General features: G+C 50.2%; 2 protein-coding genes across 6 annotated transcripts in view; one reads left to right on the top strand and one right to left on the bottom strand.

Annotated features, from left to right (window-relative positions):
- Positions 1 to 2,402: 2,402 nt before the first annotated feature.
- On the top strand, positions 2,403 to 12,066 carry SLC35D1 (solute carrier family 35 member D1). Its single transcript, XM_032696664.1, has 12 exons — positions 2,403 to 2,626; positions 3,182 to 3,215; positions 3,291 to 3,377; positions 3,715 to 3,782; positions 4,258 to 4,329; positions 5,019 to 5,087; positions 5,360 to 5,462; positions 6,032 to 6,124; positions 8,416 to 8,483; positions 8,839 to 8,917; positions 9,120 to 9,202; positions 9,776 to 12,066. The coding sequence occupies exons 1-12, from the start codon at positions 2,403 to 2,405 to the stop codon at positions 9,882 to 9,884; spliced, it is 1,089 nt and encodes a 362-aa protein (XP_032552555.1). The 3' UTR covers positions 9,885 to 12,066.
- A 602-nt stretch (positions 12,067 to 12,668) lies between these two features.
- Positions 12,669 to 16,305, bottom strand: part of MIER1 (MIER1 transcriptional regulator) — a 34,707-nt gene continuing 31,070 nt past the window's right edge. For all 5 annotated transcript variants that reach the window (XM_032696660.1, XM_032696661.1, XM_032696659.1 and 2 more), the window contains one exon: positions 12,669 to 15,536. In XM_032696660.1, the coding sequence (XP_032552551.1) occupies positions 15,211 to 15,536 (326 nt within the window). In that variant the 3' untranslated portion in view covers positions 12,669 to 15,210. The remainder of the gene's footprint in view (positions 15,537 to 16,305) is intronic.

The raw sequence follows: 16,305 nt of genomic DNA, 5'->3' as shown, positions 1-16,305 counted from the left end.
GCACCAGGGAGCACCCCCGGCTGAGCTGGTTGTCAAATGAGATTAAGATTAAACTGGATTAATTTAACATTTGTTATTTTTGGTGGGCACGCTCGGATTCCAGCCCTGACTCAGAGGCTGAGATCAGCAGGAAGGAAAGGTCGGGACAGACCCGGCTCTGCTGCCAAAAGTGGAGCACTTGTGTCATACTCAGAGTTGTGCTTGGCATGGGGGATACGGGGGACGCCAAGGATGTAAGTGACACAGATATGGCCATCCTGGGAGTGCAGGCTCGTCCCCTTCTCGCCGTGCTGGCTCCGTTGTGGGGGTGACATTCAAATATTTGACCTTGAAACCACCACAGTGGCATCTGTGCTGTGGACACTGCACTCATGGGGGCTTCCCTGCACCCCCAGTGGGGCTCCCTGAGGGACACGGCTGTGCCAGAGGGAGGGCAGCCCTGGGAATCAGTGCTGCTTGCGTCAATTCCGCTGGCACTGGTGTCCGTGCAGGATTAGGTTCCTCTCTGCTGCTGGAGGAATAAATATTCCGAAGTCCAAGCCCGCACAGCAGGTTGATAAGGATGGATAGGGCTCAGTGCAGGAACAAGGAAGCTGATGCCAATGAGAAAGAGGTTTTGACTGTGATTTTTGGCCAGGGTAAAAGGACACCCAAGATATGGGAAAATTGCTCCTGGACTTTAAAGTCGGCTTGTCCTTCCTGTGAGCCATGCCAGGGAACAGCTCCTGCTCCTTCCCCATGAGTGGGGCAGCAACAGGGACATGAATCAGCCAGGAAAAAGAAAGTTTGGGCAAAGAGTTTACTTTTCGCTGCAAGGGGAAGGTGAGCTGAGTGTGCTGGGATGAGCAGCAGCTTGTGCCTGTGGGGCCACGACACCACATTTTCCACTGGAGGCTGCAGGGTTTGGCTGTGCCCAGGCAGGTCGTGGCAGGGAGATAATTGGCAATAAAGCTCTCCACAAAGGGCTGTTTCCTCTGTAAACACCGTCATGGCCACAGGCAATGAATGTCTCACTGCTGCCTTCCCTCCTCACATTGGGAAAGACCCCAAAAATGACCCTGGAGGGATTTAACAGATGTCTGGGTGTGGAACTGAGGACATGGGCTAGTGGTGGCCTTGGTAGTGCTGGGGGAGCAGTTGGACTTCATGGTCTTTTCCAACCTAAGATCCCACGGAAGTGCTGTGGCTGCCGAACTGGGGCTCGTCCCACATCCCCCTGCATCAAACCCCCAGGCCCACTCTCCATCTCCTCCACAGCCCCCCACTGTAGCATCTCCATTGCTGCAGCTTTGTCCCTCCATCTCTGTCCTATCCCTCCAGGGGCTGCAGGACACAGACCCCCCTGAACTGCCCCATGGGGACCATGAGCTGGTGCTCGGTGGGATCTGGCTCCTCGGCTTGGATCAGGATGATGGGAAGCGGATTCCCCAGCAGTGACAGATTGAGGTGCCTGTGTCAGTCCTCTTTCCCAGCCAAATCCATTCTCTCCACTATAACCCTGTAGGACGGAGGTGGTTTTGTGCTTCAAGCAGGCTTGTTTAGGGATTTTTCCACTTGGTACAGCATGGCCTGGAGGGGAAGATTTAATCTTTGAAAGGGAAGGGCTAGTGCCAAAATCCTGCGTGTGGGGTCACCCGAGGGCAACACCCAGCAGGGTGCTGGGCCCCCATAGCCACTGTGTCTGGGACAGCAGTGCCAGAGTGGGTCTGATTCCCCTGCCCCCGATTCTGCTGTGGAGAGGGAGGGAAGGACCATCGTCCCCCTGCCCAGAGAGAGGACATGTGTTTTTGGTGTCCCCTTGTCCCTGCAGTGCCGCCAGCCCACTGCCGTGCCCGGTGCCCTCCTTGGCAATGGTCCCCCTCTCAGGCCCCCCCACAATGCCCCCCTGGGAGCCTCCACGTCAATGCCCCCCATACAATGCACCCCTGTGCTATGTCCCCCCATAAACCACCCCTATGCAATGCCACGGCCCCTCGTGCTGTACCCCCAGATACCAGAAGCGCCCCCGCGCCAGACCCCTGCCCCTCTTACAATCCCCCCCCTACCAGCCCCCTCATTCTATGCCCCCCGTCAATGCCTCCCCTACCAGCCCTCCTCATACCAGCCCCCCGTGCGATGCCCTCCCGTGCCGAACTCCTCGGTACCAGACCCCCCCACACCAGCCCCCTGTGTGTTCACCCCCTCCGTCAGTGCTCCCCATACCAGACCCCCGTGCAACACCCCCACTGCGCCGGACGCCCCTCCCATACCAGCCCCCCCCCCACACACTGGTCCTCCCTCACACCAGCCCCCTGCCCGATGCCCCCCCAGTCTCTGCCCCCGCTCCCCCCGTTCCGCGGCGCCTGCGCGGCCCCTCCCCGCGCTGCCCGCCCGCCCGCTCCCGCCCCGGTCCCGCCCCAGCCATGTCGGCCGAGTCGCGCAGACGCCCCGCAGCCGGTGCCGGGGGGGGGCCCGAGGGGGCGGCCGAGGGGGGAGCCCCCGCCGGAGCCCCCGCGCCCGGCGATGCGGAGCGGGGCATGGCGGCGCCGGCCCCGCCGCTCTGCCTGCGCCTCATGGCCGCCGCCTTCTACGGCCTCAGCTCCTTCCTCATCGTCGTGGTCAACAAGAGCGTCCTCACCACCTACGGGTACGGCCGGGCCGGCGGGACCCCCCCGCGGAGCGGTGTCGGGACCCCCCCACTCGGGGGATCGGCTTTGGGACCTCCCTCGGGGGCGCGGCGTGGGGACTCTCTACGGAATCGGCATCGCGGAGCCCCCCCCGGGGAATGGGCATTGGACACCCCCCTCCCGGGGGACCGGCATGGGGACCCCGCCATGCACCCCCCTCGTCCTTGGGGGGCCGGGGACCCCCATGAACGCACCCCCCTCTCTGGGGTCCTGCACAGCCCCTGATACCCCCTATGCACCCCCTAATGTGGGGCTCTCTCCCCCACTCGTACCCTCTCTCCTCCCCCCCAGGAGCCCATTGCACTGCCACCCCCTCCCTGCGTGTCCCCTTTTCCCGTGGGGACTCCCTGGCTCGACTGGGCAGTGCCCCCCACGGCTGTGAGCTCTCAGGTTTGGGGGCACGGGGTTGCTGCTGCCCCCCTACACACACACAGTGGGGTGTGTGGCCTCTGGGACCCCCGGTGTGGGTGCCCCCCAGTGTGGGGCCCCCCCTGATCTCTGCTCTCTGCCTGCAGGTTCCCCTCCTCGCTGTGCGTAGGGCTGGGCCAGGTGAGTAGAATGCCCCTGTCCCCCCCAGACCTCCCATTTGGGGGGCTGTGGGGTGACACCCCCCCTCTCTTGCAGATGCTGGCGACAGTGGCCGTGCTCTGGGCAGGCAAAGCGCTGCGGGTGGTGAAGTTCCCTGACCTCGACAGACATGTCCCACGGCGGGTAAGACCCCTCCCTGGGCACCCAACTCCCCTCCTTGGGCACCCCGCTCCCCGGGCACCTCTCCTCTGCCTCTGGGCCAGCCGAGGGTCTCTGCCCCATCCCCTCACCCCCGGTGGCACCACGGGCTGTTTGGCAGTGGAATCCCTGTGTCTGTGTTCCCGGGATCCTGTGGCTGCTGAGCAGCTCTGGGCTGAGGAGCCGGGACACGTGTGTGTGTGTGAACGTTTCCATGGCCGGGTGGGAATAACTTCATATCTATATTTATCCTCTGAGGGTGCTCTGGGAGCTCCTCAGCTTCCTGCGGTTGCTCACTCAGCTTTATCCCTCTTATTTCTAGACATTTCCTCTACCTCTTCTGTATTTCGGGAACCAGATCACAGGACTGTTCAGCACAAAGAAACTGAAGTATGGATGCTTTTTTGTATGGGGGAGTGTGTTTAATGGGGTCCTTATGGGGTCCCCAAGGACCCCAGGCAGCTGCTGCTGGGCCCTGGGGCTGTGCAAGGCTGTGGGTGACCTGGGCAGGAGCCACTCGGGGTGATGCTCTTCCTTGTCTGCCCATGCCAATATGTGCCACATGCATGTTCTCAAATGCTTCCTGCAGCCAGTGGGCATGGGGGGACATGGGTCTGGCCCTCACCCGCTGTGGGTGAGGGTGTGGGGGTGTCCCCAGGGCCCCCTGCCCTGACAGGGTCTGATAGAAGTAATACCTTTTGGGGAGGAGAGTAATGCCATTTTCATAAGAGAATGGGCAAGGCTTGCCCATGCTCTGTTCGCCAGAGCCCATATCCTGGTACCCGCTCCAGAGTGGCCACAGAGCTGCATTTTGCAGCGGGGAGGGAGGAACAACCTCTCATCCTGCTGCCCCTTCCTCCTGCAGCCTGCCCATGTTCACTGTCCTGCGAAGGTTTTCCATCCTGTTTACGATGCTTGCCGAAGGATTCTTACTCAAGTGAGTCTTTCCAGCCCCTTCTCCCGGTGACAGATCCTGGTTAGTTACAGAAGCTGGGAGGTGTTGGGGTGATGCCCAGTGTGAGGGAGCTGTTGTGTGGCCAGGGGTTTTGGCTCCGGGCTGGGTTTTGGGAGCGAGGGTGGGCGGAGGAAGTGATACAGGGAGCTGCTTGCCTTGATCTGCACAGCCCTTTCCCGTGCCCGGAGGGAGCTGGGAGACAGCGGGGCCCTGCGGAGCTGCCAGGCGGGGTAGAGGTTTGTGCTCTGTCTCCACTTGCAGCAACCTGGCTGTGCAGCACTGTTTTGGATGTGGAGGGTGTTGTACCAGCCTTTGGTGCCTGCAGGGACCCCCATACTGCTCCCACCATGTGCCGACAGCCCTTTTCCCAGGACTGGCTCCGTGGGGCTGGGAGCTGCTCCGTGCCTAGCTGAGCCCTTCTCTGCAGCAGGCAGGGTTGCAGCTCTCCATAAACTCACACCTCATCGAGACCAAATTATTTATTTTTAAATTACAGAGAGAATTGTCTAAAAGTGTCTTTTACTCATGGCTCTTGCACGGGTTGATTTCCTTGTTGGAAAGGTTCTCCCCCTTTCCATGTGTGTCCCCTGTTCCTCTCCAAAGCTCTGGCAGTACTTCCCCGAGGACTGAATTGTGGCTGACGGCCATGTCCTCCGGCCTCTCTTTTCCAGGAAGAAGTTTTCCTGGAGCATTCAGATGACAGTATTTGCTATGATCTTTGGCGCCTTCGTAGCTGCCAGGTGAGCTCCCAGTTTGCTGTCCCCATCCTGTGTCTGCAAAGGGTCCAAGCTAAAGAGAATCCAGTGTCCCAAGAAGGCAGATTAAACACTAACTTCCCCCCCCGACATGCTCTCTAGTAGGAAAGAATGTTTTACTGAACCAAATCCCCACCCCTCCTCCCATGATTAACTTTTCCTGACAACTTACTGGCTCAACAGGAGGTGGAAGGAATCTTCCAAGCGTTGTCTCTGCCCAGCTCAGAGCTTTAACTTCTGGTTTTCCCCTTTCCCAGTGCTGACTTGGCATTCGACCTGGAAGGATATATTTTTATCCTTATTAACGATGCCTTAACAGCTGCAAATGGTGCCTATGTGAAACAGAAGCTGGATTCAAAGGTAGGATGACCTTCTCTCTGGCATTTCAGGGCTGGGCTTCGTTTGCCACCAACCTGCATCTGAGAGGGCAAAGGAGTGAGGCTTTCCTGGTGACACCCTATTGCTCTCCCAAAATCTCCTGTCCAGAGTTTGGGAGGGACTTTGGACAAGGGCCTGCAGGGGCAGGACAAGGGGGAATGGCTACCCACTGCAGGAGGGCAGGCTTAGATGGGATATTGGGAAGAAATTGTTCCCTGTGAGGGTGGTAAGGTCCTGGCACAGGTTTCCCAGAGAAGCTGTGGCTGCCCCATCCCTGGAAGTGTCCAAGGCCAGGTTGGATGGGGCTTGGAGCAACCTGGGATAGTGGAAGGTGTCCCTGCCCATGGCAGGGGGTGGCATAGATGAGCTTTAAGGTCCCTTCCAACCCAAACCATTCTGGGATTCTCTGATATATATAAACCCCCCCCCCCCTTCAACTCCTCTGTCTTGGAGAATCTCATATGGATTTACCTTACAAGCCCCACTCTCAGTAGCAATATGAATAAGATTTTATGTTCCAAGTTAAATACATGGATATTTCTTGATTCCAGGAGCTGGGAAAATATGGTCTGCTCTATTACAATGCACTGTTCATGATCCTCCCCACCCTGACCATTGCCTACTTCACTGGAGATGCGCAGAAGGTAGGATTCCTGTCCAAAATCCATGCTTTTTGTGGCACAGTGTCATATAAAGAGAATGGGATAATGAGGAGGAGGTGGGGGAAGGGATGATGGGGTCACTACCCCAAAACCACGTCAGCATCAAGTAACTGCAAGCCTTACATTGGACTTAAATCCACAGAGTTGCTCCATTCAAGCATTTTTGTAATGCCTGAGGAATGGGGAAGTGGAGAGCAATAAGCAAAACCAAATACTATTTAAAGAAGTTTAAGTATTTTTGGAAAAAAATTAGTTTCTTCAAACTTTTTTCTGTCCTTCCCTCTGCTGGGGTGGTTTTGTTGAGTTGCTCTGAGAGTCAGTTTGCCTGTGCTGCTCTATCAGGGTTGATTTACCTGTGGTCCTGTATATGTGAAATTATTCTTATTTTTACTATTGCTATTACTATTATTTTTTTTGTTTATTTGTATTTTTTTTTGCACTCCCTGATGTACAGCTGTACTGGGCTGGCCCTGCTGAGCAAGAGACTCCTTTTTCATGCCTGTTCATTGGGCAGCTCCCTCTTCCTGTGGAGGGAATTAAGATGGCAAAGGCTGGAGGTGTCACCTACCCCATGGGTGACCCTGTGGGGGCCCTGGCAGCCCCCCTGCTGTCCATCCCCACCCTGCAGAGCCTGGTGACTTTGTCCTCATTATGAGCTTAATGCCCTGGGATAATGAACTGGGATTTGCAAGGAGAAGGGATGGTAGGGGCTGAAGGTAGCTGAGGCCTGCCCTTCCCAGCAAGCAGCTCTGAGAGCAGGATTTGGGGATAAAGTGCTCCTTTAGAAGCAGGAGCTGGCGCAGGGGCAGCAAAACGTTGCTCTGTGTGCTCTGTGCAGCCTCTGTTCAGCCCAGAGAGAGAAATGGCCTTTTTTTTTTTTTCTTTTTCCCTGAATAAACTTCTTTCTCCGGGCTGAGCTCCCGGCTGTGGTGCTGGACAAAGCTCTGCTCTGTGCCGGGGCTGCCGCCAGGAAACTCCGCGTGTGCAGCTCCATGAAAACCCCCTTGTGAGGGGCCTGTGGCCGGCGCCGGGCTGGGGGCTCCATCCTGGGTGGGGGGGTGCTGGGACCCTTTCCCATGCCTGTGGATTTGGGAAGTCTTGTGTTCATTCAGCAGCATCCAAGGTAACGATGTGCTGCTTTGTGAGAGAAGAAATGGGTGTGCTGATGGTGGTGAGCAATGCCCTGCAAGTAATTCCTGGGGTGACAGGGATGGATGACCTGCAGGAAGGGCCCTCCCAGGCTAGCGTTTTATGTCTCTGGTGGGAAGTGCTTTCCCAGCTGCCTGGCAGGATCCCCAGGAACTTGGCAGCCCTGTCCAGCTGGGAAGGGAATGGGGGAGCCAGTTCTCAACCTGCTCTGCCTTTGCCTCCTGGTTAAGGCTGGCAGGGATCTCTGGAGTTCCTCTGGTCCCCCTGGAGCACGTGAGTACTCCAGCTGGGTTCTGGGTATCTCCAGGGATGGATACTCTGGCACTGCCCTAGGCAACCTCTGCCAGCACTCAGTCACCCTCACAAGGTGTCTCCTGACATCCAGAGGGACCCTCCTGTGTGTCCATGTGTACCTGTGGCCTCTGAGCACCTCTGGAAGAACTGGACTCCATCCCCTTAGCTCCCTCCCATGGGTGTTTGTACACCTGGGTGGGATCCCCCAAGCCTACTCTGCTCTAGCCAAGCAGTCCCAGCTTTCCCAGTTCTCCCAGCTCTCCCAGCTTCTCCTCAAGGAGATACTCCACTCCCTGCAAGATCTTAGTGACCCCTCTGGACTCCACCCAGTCTGTCCCTGTCTCTGGCACCGGGGAGCCCAGTGCTGGACCCAGCGCTCCAGGTATTCCAAAAAACCAAAAGCACAAGGCAAAACCAAAAGCACAAGGCAAAAACCCTTTCATGAATGCCAGGCTGCCTTTAGTCACGTAGTCAGCACCATCTCCAGAGGTTACAATTCCCTTGAGATGTGCTGTCTGAGTGTTGTGGTTTGCAATGAATGAATTCCAAAATTGTCCAATTCTGGGTAATAACCAGCAGGGAATGTCTCTTCTGGTTCCTCTGGCTTGTGGCACCGTTAGTCCCTGCTTTTTTCAGGAGGGATGAGCTGGGTGCTGTAGCTGGAGGTGATGCTCGTGTGGATCCAGCCTTCCTCAGCCCAGGATGTCACACCAGGCTCGGATTTGGGTTGGTTTTTCCTGCTGTGACATGAAAGCCAAGGCTGGGGGATTGTTCCTTGTCTTGCTGGGAATTCCTGTGCTTCCTCCTCTAAAGGCTGGTGTTTCCTGCAGGCAATGGAATACCAGGGCTGGGCAGACACATTCTTCCTCGTGCAGTTCATGCTGTCATGTGTGATGGGGTAAGGATCTGGGTGCTGGGATGGGAGCAGGGCAGGCATCTCTGTTCCAAAAATAGGGAATTTTGGTGCCCTATTACTATTAAAAATTAATAATAAACCTTCAGTCCTGATAAGGACCCTATTTCTGAGAGCTGTGGCAGGTGGGAATTATCTCCTACCCTCCTTCAGTGCAGGTTTAGCCAAAAAAGGGATGCTATAAATACTGCTGGAGAAAGGAGGGGAAGGGATCATGGAATCCTGGAATGGTTTGGGTTGGAAGGGACTTTAAAGCTCACCTTGTTCCAAGCCCGTGCTCTGGGCTGGGACTCCTTCCATAGCCCAGGTTGATGGGATGATGTTGGATCTTCCTCCGCAGATTTATTTTGATGTATTCCACGGTTCTTTGCACTCAGTATAACTCTGCTCTTACAACTACAATAGTTGGCTGCATTAAGGTGAGTGGCTTTCCCTGATCCCAGGGGAACTGTCAGGTGAGCACCTCACTCACTGTTCCTTGGGAATTGTGTTAACCAGCTGCTGCAGCTCCCATTCCTCCGTATCCCACACTCTGCATCCAAGGGTTTCCCATTTCCATGCATGGAGCATTCCCTTGTCTCAGGCTTGTGCTCTTGTTCCTCAAATCTTATTCTTTTGCAGAATATTTTAATAACCTATATTGGGATGTTTTTTGGAGGAGACTATATTTTTACATGGATGAACTTCATTGGTCTAAATATCAGGTAAGAATGTCAGGCCTTGGCTGTTTATTTATGATTTGTCAGTGGAAATTGGGATGAAACTGAAATGGTTTGACTGATTCAATGGGGTTTTTTTCAAAAAAGAAAAAAAAAAGCATGGAAGTGGTATTTTTGGGGAACTCCTAGATTCAGCTTGTTTTAAAGCCAGGAGGACTCACAGGAGTATTTTAGCAGCAAACTTGAGTTTCTCAGAGTTGCCAACCAGAGTCAGGGAATTAAGGCGGCAAAAAAGGTTTTTTTTTTTGTTTATTTAGCTTTTTTAACTGTCTCCTTTCTTCTCTGTGTGTGTTCCTATTGTGAAAGTTCATTCCCTGTCCTTCAGCAGGATCCCTTTGGGGGTGGAACAGATCCAGCATTAGGTTTGGGACCAGGCTAGGAAGTGTTTGGGCAGGAATTACACAAAACACCTGGGTTTAGGAGGAAAACAGGGACTTTTCATGCAAACTGATGCTTCCAGCAGATCTCAGTCCCATGGTTCCGACTTTTCCTTGGCAGCTGGTGGGCAGGGCTGCGTGGCTCTGATCCATGTATCTCATTCCCAACCGTTTTTTGCAGTATTGCTGGAAGCCTGGTGTATTCCTACATCACTTTCACCGAGGAGCAAATGAGCAAGGAGTCTGATGCTGGCAGCAAGCTGGATATTAAAGGAAAAAGCTCTGTGTGACCAGGGAGAGGCTTTTTTTGGAAACAACCTCTTTCTGTTCGGCTGATCCCGGGCAGAATGCGGGAAGGAATCCGGGGAGCCTGCCAGGAGCCACCGTGATGCTCTTAATTTGCACAGCCTCGATTGCTGCCTTTACAAATCCTTGGGAAGGGAACTGCCTGCACGGGGAGGAATGCATCTAATTAAGTCTGATCATGAGGAATTAACAGGTTTCTAATCAAGCTGAGATCTGGCAGCTGAGATTGGCACGAGCAGCAGGCGGCGCCAAGTAGAGGAGGAGGTGTCGGGGGATCCTTGGCTGGCTCTGCTCCATGGATCTGCTCAGCCTGGATTGGGATGCTGGGGCTGCCTCTGCCTCTGGCTCTGCTCTGTACCCCCCAGCCTGGTCCCTCTGGCTGCTGCAGGAAGGTGAGGCCGTGGGATCCGGCTCTGAGGGCAGGTGACCATGGAAGGTGTTCCCCTGGAGGATGCAGGATGCTCCTGATTTGGGCTAAAACCTCTTGGATGAATGTTCAGTGCTCTCTGAACTGAAATTTTAGTTGTTTTCTGGGTTTATTTTTTGTTTCATTAACCCACTTCTAAAGCTGGGTTTGCCCTCCTGGTTTATTAGAGCCCTGCAAATGTTCACCCCTCTCTTTCCTGCTTTTCAAGGCTCAGGGATATTCCCAACAGGAAGGTTTTACCTGCCACTGGTAAGCTTGGCAGAGCTGGCAGCCTCCCTCAAACCACCCCGAGGGCAGAAACTTTTGGATTTGGGAAAGCTGCTGACCTCGCTGGGCAGTTTGAATCCAACAGGGAGAAGCTGCAGGATTCACAGGAGTTCATCCCACCTGGCACACAGAGCATGGTCCAGGAAATGTGCCAAGCAAAAGCTGCTGCTCCTACCCCTGGAATCCCCATCCCACCCACCTGCACACACCTGGAAGAGGCACAGGGACTGAAATCACCTTTTGGCAAGTGAAGGGGGGCCAAGCCCTATCCCACAATTTTTGTTTTTCATGGAATAAGTCATTCTGGGTCTGTGACCCATTAAAAGAATGGGATTTTTAATAAGTTGGGCAGTTTAATAAGTTTGCTGATTTTTAAAGGTTCTCTCACACAGCACTTCTTTCTAGGTCTCCCTGGATTGTCTTTTGGTTTAAAAAGAATTGTTTATAAGTTTGGGTAAAAAAAATTTGGTAAAACAGTGTATTTAGAGGTTTTTTTGTATCCATGCAAACAGCTGCTCTAGACACTGACATTTGGTTTTTTGGGAGATATTTGCTAAAACTGTGACTGCTGTTTGGCAAAGCTGCATTTGTTGGAGTTTATTGGAAGTTTTTAGATATGAAAGAGACTTTCTGGGATGATGCTGCAACAGCCTGAGGTGCTGGTAAAGGTGTGAAATGAGTCTGCCAGCATCCTCCTCCTCCTGGGGCTCTTCCAGAACCAGGAACTTCCTTTTTTTTTTTGAATTGGTGTGGTAACTGAGGGCTGAGTCAGGGTGTCCTGGAGCAGCCCCTCAGCAGGTTCCCCCTCGGAACACAGAACTGGAGAAATTAAAACAAAAATAAAAAATCCCTGATTATTTTTGACTCTTCCCAAATTCTGGTAAATCCTCGGCTTTGCTGCCAGGAGAGGGAAGGTGATGAACAATTCCTGCTGTGCAGAAGCCCCAGAGCTGCCCAGACTCTCCCCAGCATGGAGTTACTGGTGCTGTGTTGGCTCCCAGTAGCCAGGTGGTGCTGGGGCTGGTGGATCTTTCTCTCACTTGCTGCAACATTCCCAAATCCCTGTTTTCCACATGTGCTCTGACTCTGCTGTGTCCACAGTCAGGATGTTGATTCTGTCAAAGAGGATTTTTATTTTTATGATTTTATGTTTATTTTTGAATCTACTGGTTAGATTTGGTGTCCTAATGGTAAAGTATTTTTAAAGGTTATTTTGTGTGTGCCGGGGTTGGGATGGGATCCAAAACACTGGGAAAGCCAAGAGCTCCTCTAACAGTATTTTCTATGCTATTAATTGACTAAAAAAAATGTTTTCTATGTAGAATCTATTTACAAAATGAGCATTTTAGTGATGAAAAGGGCAACCTTTTGATTTGAATGTAATGCAGGCTTTGAATGTCAGTAATGAGAGCAGAAAGGATTTGCCTCTGTATTTTTGTATTTGCTTCGAATAAACCAATGAACCAAACTTGGCCTGCCTGCTCCTGCCTAATCCCTCACTTCTTTGGAACAGCAGGAAAAGGCTGGAGAGGATGGAGATGGCTGGGGAGTGAATAAAACAGGGATGCAGGGGGGCTCTGCCCAGGGGAGGAAGTGGGGGTTGAGGGGATCTCCCGGGTTTTCCAGCTTTAAATATTCCTTGGGAAGGGAAGAGGGATGTGGGAGCACAACCCTGTTTTGAGGGAATGAAAGAAGCAGTTCAAAGTTGAACCCAAAAGGGTATTTTGTTTCCATGTGTTTCACGGCAGCAGTAACAGAGTTGCTGGGGCTTCACATCCTCTGAGCAGGAAAACTCCAGCAAAAAAACTCAGGAATTTGTAATGCAGACAGTACATTTAAAAATATTTTAATAAGCTTTTTGCAGAGAGGGAGTGGGGATAAGAGGAGGGAATTACTGACAGTGCAAAATACTCTGCGGAAAAATGGATACAACTAATCTGTAAGTTTGTGTGTGTGTGGTTGGATTTTTATTCACATTTAACCTTTTGGGAAGCCCACCAAGGATTTCCTCTGCTGAACTGGATTCCAAACTGTACTGAAGGCTTTGAAAATGAAACCAAAGTTACCAGATTTCCAGGATTTTAAATAGCTTTAGTAGTGCAATGACTTACCGAGTTATAGTAGCCGCAGTTTGAAACATGAACAAAGTATTGTATAAAACACCAGCATAAACAAAAGGTAAATAATAATTAAATATTCTTAAAGTCTAGCTGAGCATTACATAGTTGATTATGGAATGTCAGGTCTCTTCTACATATCACCTAAAAAAAAGGTAAGATAAAAAACAAAGCAACATTCCTGAAAACATACACAGTGCTGGATTTCACACACAGGCCTGAGACAATTCACTTAGAAACTTTCCTATAAATTTTTGGAAGTATTTCCAACTTGCAAACAAACAAAATATGCATAAAAATAAAACTGAAAATAGAGCTCTGGTTGTCTGGAACCGTCTCATGACCGTCTTTGATCTAAGGCTGAAACTTTGGGTTTCTGTTACTAATCCAGAGGGGAGAGTTAACAGCAACCTCTGCCTTGGGATTAATCACTTAATTCCTTAATTAATACAGGTTTTAATTAACAAACCTCACCCAGAGCCTCTCCAGGTACAGGGCTGGCTGATTCCTGGCAGGTATCACCCTCTAAACCAGGGAGAGCATTATTCCAGTGATCTAAATGTGGATCATTCCCCACATTTCTGGGAACAGGTTCCTACATCCGTAACCCATCCAAGCCAGATCTGGATCATTAATCATCATAAAGTCCAAGTACAGATCACTGGAGGAGAAAACAACCCAACCCCTAGGCAGGTGGGTTTTGGGTGCATATATGAATTTCAAACCATTGGACCGTTCATTTAAACCAGAATCAGAAAGACTTATGAACCTTAAATTAAAATAACCAAGTAAGAATTAACAGCACATCTGTAAGGAGGAGAACACAGAGTTATAAATTATACAAATGAACCATTTCTCTAATTTTAACAGAGTAGAAGTATAGCTTAAATAAAACCAAAAAAGTGGCTTAAAAATAAAAACAAACAAAACCAAATTAATTTGGATTAAAAATGGATGGTAAATTCTATTTCCACAACTTCCAAATTCCTATTTCCACAACTTCCAAATTGTGCTGATGGGAGAGTGAACATGACCCCCTCCACACTTATTTATTGGGAATTTTTGTTTCTCACACTTTATTCTTAAATTAGTTGACCATACTTTAATCTTTAATTAGTTATCCCTTCCTCCTCTCCCTTCTCCCAGGTGTCCCTGGGTGCCAATACCTGTATGTGCTGTCCCTGCTCCCATTGAAACCATCCCTATGGTCCTCAGAAATTCCAGTCCAGCACCAGATTCCAGCTGTACATCCATTCCTACCCAGTACAGCCAGACTGGACCCTTTCCTGTGCTCTGTGAAATGTGGCAGGTGAGACACAGACTGAAAAATGTATCAGTGGATCATTAACACCTGAACTGGGTGAAGAAGGTTTAGTAAACTCAAGCATTTGGCTGCTGTGAAAATTATCTAAGTTCAAAATAAAGTGAGAAAAGAAAGCAAGGAAATGTGTGCAGTGCAAGCAGCATGAGTAACAAATATTTTAGCATCACTATTTGCCATAAAACAGAAGAAAAAAAAGTTTCCAAAATCAAATGACTCCTAACCATTCTTATGTTAATTATTTACCAGTTTCTGGGAAGAAAATAACATGTTGGTGATTGATTTTTAAGTCAATTTGTTTGGTTTGGGGTTATTTTGTTGGGTTTTTTTTTTTAGAAAAGACTTCAGCAAAATAAAAGGAAGCTGACATTAGACTCAGGGTATCAACTCTCTCATAAAAGTTTACCAACTGTACAAGGTAAGAAAATTATACAAGCTTTTGTTTTAAGAAAGGACAGTTCAATCAAGACATAAGTACTGTAAAAATCTTTCAAAGGCTACAAAGAAATCTGGAAAAATACAGAATGTATTTCTTTAGCCCAGATAAAGAATATGGAAAGACATCATTGATGTCAACAATTTTACATAGACAAACCTGACTTGGTTTATTTATTTACCTTTTAAAACTTCTATATATAAAAATAGTTGTGCTCATAACTTTCAGGATTCATGAGGGTTCCTTAGTGATGGGATGACATTTTCCTCTCACCAGCAGGAGTGGAAATCTCTCTGTCTACTCTGTCTTGGCTTTCTCTCTTTTATTTTAACTTCCTGCAACATCTGCACCAGCCCCTGCTGCAAATAGGATGCTTTGTTCACTTTGCCAATGATTAAAAGGTGTATTATACATTAAAATGTGTATTAATACATTCTTTAATGTATTAGGCTGGGAGTATTTTTGCAGAAACTCACTGATTTGTTCCTCAAATATTTAAGAGCCTCTTAGCCTAGAACTGCAGCTGCCAGCTCTGAGAAATTCAATATTCTCCTGCTGCTTTTCAGCACTGAAAAAAATCAAATAATCAGATTTTTAGAGCCAACTAAAAGGTATCCGGAAAACAAAACAAAAAAATCTCAGCAGATTGTTTATGGAACTGGATTTTGTAAGGTAACCCATCAACCCTGAAAATTTCAGACACCCAAAATTTACTCCAAGGAATAAAACCAGCTCCTTGCACTCAGTCATCCAAAGTTTCCAGTTCCTCAAGCTTCCCGTGGGAGTTTGCTTCCTGGAAGAACTCTGAAGCCCCCGGACTCTCCTTCCCACTGCTGTTAATTCTTCTTCTTTTTAGAGGTCTTTCACTTTTCTCTTCCAAATCATTGTCGTTTCTTGAGGCTGAATGAGCCAGTTTGGGGTCAATGGCAAGGTTTTCAGGTTCATACCCATTTGTATCCAGCTCCATGTGAGGTGTTTTCTTGCCACTGGAAGGTCCATTTACGTGCAATCCCTCGAGTTTTGCTTCCTCTTTGCTTGGTGCCTCCCCTGGGCCGTTGGCAGAGACACCTGTGTGAGAGAGAGACGGCATCAGAAAGGCACTGGAGCATCAGGAGGAACAGAACAGTCTGTGACAGGTCAGTAAAGCACAGTTTTAATTAGTCCCACTGAACTAAAAAGCCAGTATTGTTCTCCTTATCCTTACTGAACTAGTGATTTATGTGCACACAAATGACAGACTTACCATGATGGAGTTTATGGCAGCCCTTAAAAGCAACAGAAAATGTCCCAGAGTCCAGTAAACTCCACAAGCTACAGGTGGACTCTCCTCACCTGAGCAGTTTCTGGAGCTTGCTCTTGATTTCCACAACCTGATTCAGTCCCCAGCTCCTCCCTCCTCTTGCTCCTTGAGCAGAGCACAGCTCTGCTCACTTTTGGGATTTTCTTCCTTCACAGGGAGTGTGCCCTGGTTCCTCTCCCATTCCCAACTCCCTTCCATGCCCATGGCTGGGAGGAGTAGCTCCTGGTGTCCCTGAGGAGCACCAGTGTGCTCCATCACAGCCCAATTCCCACCCTAGATGTTTAAATAACCTGCACAGGACTCCTCACTGCATTAACATTACACCTCTATACCAGCACAGAGGAAATAAGAACACATAAATTCCAATTAAAAGGAAATTCCAGTGGAGATTTATCTTCCATACATGACCAATGTCTAAAAGCAAACATGTATCTTGTCTTAAAAACCAGTTTTACTTGAGAGCTGCTCACATCTTGGGAAATAGTTAAAATTAAAATAGGCTGTTTGTCTCTGGGGGTGTTCACCTGGCAAAGAGAA

Source organism: Chiroxiphia lanceolata, chromosome 9, assembly GCF_009829145.1.
Source record: "Chiroxiphia lanceolata isolate bChiLan1 chromosome 9, bChiLan1.pri, whole genome shotgun sequence".
In the NCBI taxonomy this organism is placed as follows: domain Eukaryota; kingdom Metazoa; phylum Chordata; class Aves; order Passeriformes; family Pipridae; genus Chiroxiphia; species Chiroxiphia lanceolata.
The sequence above is the reverse complement of the archived record's forward strand: the minus strand, read 5'-3'. Positions and strand labels throughout refer to the sequence as shown.